The sequence below is a fragment of the Sinocyclocheilus anshuiensis genome, unplaced genomic scaffold, assembly GCF_001515605.1.
Source record: "Sinocyclocheilus anshuiensis isolate Anshui unplaced genomic scaffold, SAMN03320099.WGS_v1.1 scaffold21, whole genome shotgun sequence".
Classification (NCBI taxonomy): Eukaryota; Metazoa; Chordata; class Actinopteri; order Cypriniformes; family Cyprinidae; genus Sinocyclocheilus; species Sinocyclocheilus anshuiensis.
This window is the reverse complement of record NW_015536472.1, coordinates 444,478-449,856: the sequence shown is the minus strand read 5'-3', so window position 1 is coordinate 449,856 and position 5,379 is coordinate 444,478. Positions and strand designations below refer to the sequence as shown.

The 5,379-nt window shown below is 27.4% G+C and overlaps 1 protein-coding gene across 1 annotated transcript in view; it reads left to right on the top strand.

Annotated features, from left to right (window-relative positions):
* LOC107702022 (nidogen-1-like) overlaps positions 1 to 5,379 on the top strand; it is a 42,893-nt gene that overhangs the window by 24,902 nt on the left and 12,612 nt on the right. Inside the window, exons 10-12 of the mRNA XM_016504232.1 lie at positions 991 to 1,119; positions 1,209 to 1,352; positions 3,337 to 3,462. Of these exons, the coding sequence (XP_016359718.1) occupies positions 991 to 1,119; positions 1,209 to 1,352; positions 3,337 to 3,462 (399 nt within the window). The remainder of the gene's footprint in view (positions 1 to 990; positions 1,120 to 1,208; positions 1,353 to 3,336; positions 3,463 to 5,379) is intronic.

Here is a 5,379-nt window from a genome sequence, read left to right as displayed (position 1 = left end):
GTTTTATATATTTTATTTTATGTATATATATATATATATATATAAATACAAAATTTTAATATAATACATATGTTTTAATTTTTCATATATTATTTAAATTAATTATATTAATATAATGTTATAAAATATAATACATTTTATATTAATTATATTAATATAAGATTAATGATATAAAAAAAAAACATATTTTATTATATAATGTTTACATTTTGTGTATATATATATATATATATATATATATAAAACATTATATGAAACGTTACGAAAGCATCACTAAGTAGTTTAGAATAAAATTATTAGAATGGAAGAAAAAAAGAAAGAAAACAATTTAGAAAAATAATATGAAGAATAATATTATATGCTTTAAATAGTGAAGTATTTGTACGTTATGGTATTAATTCCTTGCACTGTCTTTATTTTATGTTGATTTCAGCTTCAGCACTGGCCTTTAAAATACTTATATTGTTTGGAAATCACATTGAAGATTGTATATAAGAACTGTTGTTTGTACGTTTGAAAAAAACATCAATATTGAAACCTATTTTGAGCTCTTTTCTGTGTTAATACGTGACCCTGGAGCACAGAAGCAGTGTTAAGTCGCTGGGGTATATTTGTAGCAATAGCCAACAATACATTGTATGGGTCAAAATTATCCATTTTTCTTTTATGCCAAAAATCATTAGGATATTAAGTAAAGATCATGTTCCATGAAGATATTTTGTAAATCTCCTACCGTAAATATATCAAAACTTAATTTTTGATTAGTAATATGCATTGCTAAGAACTTCATTTGGACAACTTTAAAGATGATTTTCTCAATATTTTGATTTTTTTGCACCCTCAGATTCCAGATTTTCAAATAGTTGTATCTCGACCAAATATTGTGCTATCCTAACAAACCATACATCAATGGAAAGCTTATTACTCAGGACCCTTATGACTGGTTTTGTGCTCCAGGGTCACATATGAATTTCTGTCTTTGTTTGTCAGATGTTGATGAGTGCTCAGAAAGCCCTCAGATCTGCGGTCCGTACAGCATCTGCAGCAACCAGCCCGGACCTTTCCGCTGTGAGTGTGTGGAGGGTTTTCAGTTCGCCGGCGATGGACGAACCTGCGTCGGTAAGAGCCTGTGTTTGGGAGACACGCTCCCATGTGACCAAACCCCTTCTGAGCGGCGTTTGAGCTTGTTGTGCCTGTGTCCCGTGCAGAGACGGAGCGTCCCGTGGATCACTGTCAGAGAGGAACGCACGACTGCGACGCTCCCGAGCGCTCCAGATGCAGCTACACCGGAGACTCGTCTTATATCTGCTCGTGTCTGCCGGGCTTCTCTGGAGACGGACGGGCGTGTCAGGGTAACGTCTCACTCGCTGCCAAGCCGAAATACACATAACATGCAGATCTAATGCCTAGTAGTGGGTGTAAATGACGTCTGTTCAGTCTCAAATTTTGATGGTTAAATTTTAGTTAAAGTTTTAGTGTGTTTTTGTCATTTTTATTCATTTTTGTTTTTAAATGTATATAGTTTTCTAATAGTTATTTCTATTTATTCGTTTTTATTTTTATATTTTAACTTTAGTTTTCGTTTTGGGGATTTAGTTGTGTTTTTTGTCTTATTAATTTTTTTTTTTTTTATATTTCTGTATAGTTTTTATAAATGTATTTATTCGTTTTTATTTTTATATTTTCTGTTTTCACTTTCATTTCAGTTAAAGATTTCGTATTTTTGTAGTGTTTTTTTGTCAATTTTATGATTTTTTAAAATATGTCTATATAGTTTATATAGTCTATATAGTTATTAATTTTTGTTTTTAAATGTATATCGTTTTTATTAAATTCTATTTATTCATTTTTATTTGTATATTTTCACTTTAGTTTTAGTGATTTTTTTGTGTTTTTTGTCATTCTTATTAATTTTTATATTTTAAATATTTCTATATAGTTTTTATACATTTATTTATTAGTTTTATTTGTATATTTTCTGTTTTCTCTTTAATTTCAGTTAAAGATTTTGTATTTTTGTAGTGCTTTTTTTTTTGGTCATTTTTAGAATTTTTTCTTTTTAAATATTTCTATATAGTTTTTATAGATTTATTTATTAGTCTTTATTTTTATATTTTCTGTTTTCACTTTCATTTCAGTTAAAGATTTAGTATTTTTGTAGTGTTTTTTGTTATTTTTATGATTTTTTTAAATATGTCTATATAGTTTATATAGTCTATATATTCATACATTTTTATTTTTATATTTTCCGTTTTCACTTGAATTTTAATTAAAGTTTTAGTAATTTTGTTGTGTGTTTTTGTCATTTTTATTAATTTTTGTTTTTAAATGTCTATATAGTTTTTATTAAATTCAATTTATTCATTTTTATTTTGATATTTTAACTTTAGTTTTAGTTATAGTGATTTTGTTGTGTTTTTTGTCATTCTTATTCATTTTTATTTTTTAAATATGTCTATATAGTTTTTATACATTTATTTATTAGTTTTTATTTCTATATTTTCTGTTTTCACTTTAATTTCAGTTAAAAGATTTAGTATTTTTGTAGTGCTTTTTTGTCATTTTTATGATTTTTTAAAAATATGTCTATATAGTTTATATAGTCTATATAATTATTAATTTTTATTTATTAGTTTTTATTTTTATATTTGCTTTTTTCTCTTTAATTTTAAAGTTGTAGTAATTTTGTTGTGTTTTTTGTCAATTTTTATTATTTTTTTTATTTATTTTTTTTTACTCACCTTTCAAAAACAGTTGTTTAGGATTAAATTTAAAATAAGAAATATGTTGATTTTGATTTGTTTGAGATGATTTCAAATCAATCACGTATGATCCTTATTCTGGTTCAGATGAAGCCGTATTTGAAGACAGTCGTCAACTCAACTCACATTTATTTCTACAGCGCTTTCTACAATACAGACTGAAAACACAGCAGTGTCATTATTCAGTACAGTGAAGCGTCTGTGGGTTTTGTGTCAGTCTCTCAGCAGACAGCAGGGCCCCCAGAGACAGGAAGTGCTGTGATCTGGACAGGAAGTGCTCGCCACAGCTGTGTGCGTTATTTAGTCTCCCACGTCATAACGGCTCAGTCTCACATTTTCACGCTGAGGTCGTCTGAGACGCTCCAGCTGTAAGGAAGGGCTGGTGTGTTGCACACATGTATGTTTGTGTGAGCGATTCGCTGCAGGGTGGACATACTTCATTAATAACACGCAACAGATGTGCATTCCTTCATATAGAGCTGATTCTGAAGAGTCGAGGCTGACTGAGCCGATAAAGCTGTGCACATAGAGCTGTTTGCATGTGATTTTCTCTCTCTCTCTCTGTGGCATGCAGATATCGATGAGTGCCAGCCGGGCCGTTGCCATAGCGATGCCATCTGCCACAACACCCAGGGCTCCTTCACCTGTCAGTGCCGGCCTGGTTTCCACGGCGACGGCTTCAGCTGCACACCTGGATCCGGTAGGTGTTAGTGCTGTATGCGTGACGCTCTAAAGTCAGCAACTAGGGTTGTTATAATGTTACGTAGGAGTCAAACCATAAAAAACCCTTTTTCATTACTTCAAATTAACTAAAATAAAATAAAATATAGTAAAAACTTCAGCTTATTTTATTTCAGCAAATTAAATTAATTGCTAAAACTAAATAAACTAAAACGAATAAAAACTATATATACATATTTAAGAAAAAAATAAGGAAAACACAACACAAAATTACTAAAACTAACCAAAATTAAAATAAAAAAACACAAAATATAAAAATAAAAATCCAATTCAAAATAGGCATATATATATATATATACACACAGAAGGATTTTTTTAAATGAATTATTATAATTAATTAAAATAAATATCAAAATCATAAAATAATAAATAAATAAATTATATAATAATATTTTAATTATTATATATATAATGTATAATTAATATATTATTATTATTATTAATAGTATAATAATAATAATAAATAAATAAATAATAAATGCATTTTTTAATATAAATTTAAATCAGTTTATACTAATAAAAAATACAAATTAATAAAAAATTAATCATTCACAGTAAGACTAAAAACATAAGATAAGATAATAAATAGAGTCCATTTGGAAGTTGGTTTATAGTTTTTTTCAGGGCCTTTTATTAATTTTTATGACTGTAATACTGCCTTAAAAATAAAATAATTCTCTTGAAATCGTTGAACATTATATTAACTATTAAAAATATATTTTTACTCACAAAAAATAAAAAAATCTATATTTTTACTCATAAACTAAAACCTAAAACTTAATATAGACATATTAAAAAAAGAATGAAAATGGCAAAAACACACAACAAATGACTAAAACTTTAACTAAAATTAAATAAAAATAGAAAATATATATATAAAAAATCTCGGTAACACTTTAAGATGTCCTTGTTACCAGAATTTTAATTTTGGGGTGAACTAACCCTTTAAACCCACTAAAAGCTGTATCATTTTACTATGTTCTTAGTAAACATAAAATATACTTCAAGTAAGAGTAAAATAAGTATGTTTTCCGTAAATACACTAAAATGTCACAAAAGTATGGTTGTGTTTTAGCTATTCTTAAAAGCATATTTATTCTTCTTTAACAATGTTATACTGTGACAGTCTTTTTAAAAACAAAAGTAGTTTTTTTTTAGTTTTCGTATTTAGATAATTAGCTTCTGATATCATATTTAATGGAGTTTATGGTAACACTTTATTTTAAGATGTCCTTGTTACACATGTTACATGTACTTACTATTATAATAACAATTATTTATGCATAATTACATGCTAGTGACCCTAAACCAAACCCAAAACCTAACCATATAGTAAGTAGATGTAGTTAATTAATATTACTCAGTAATTAAATGTATAATTACACTGTAACAAGGACACCTTAAAATAAAGTGTAACCAAAACCTCATTCAAAATATTAATAGTATCTCAATGCTACAAAAATAACTGATGAAAATAAGCATATTTTTTCAGAATAACATGCACTGATGAAAGTGCACCAGATACAATGATTTGTTTTGTTTAAAATAAATATTACAAATGATAAAATAATGAAAAAAATGTATAATAATACATATTTTTTTAGTAGAAATAAATGGATCATTCACAATAAAACCAGACACATATATTTAGATAGTAAAAGAAGTCCATTTGGATTTCATGTTGACTTTGAAGGCGTCCTATTATGCTCTTTTACAAAGTCTTGATTTTGTTTTGGGTGTGTACTAGAACAGGCTCTCATTCTAGGTTGTTCGAAAAACACATTATTTTTTACATATTTTACATTATTAAAACACCTCTCTCCCCAGTTCTGGCATGAACGGCCGAAATAGTTCCTTATCAAATGAAGGCCCGCCC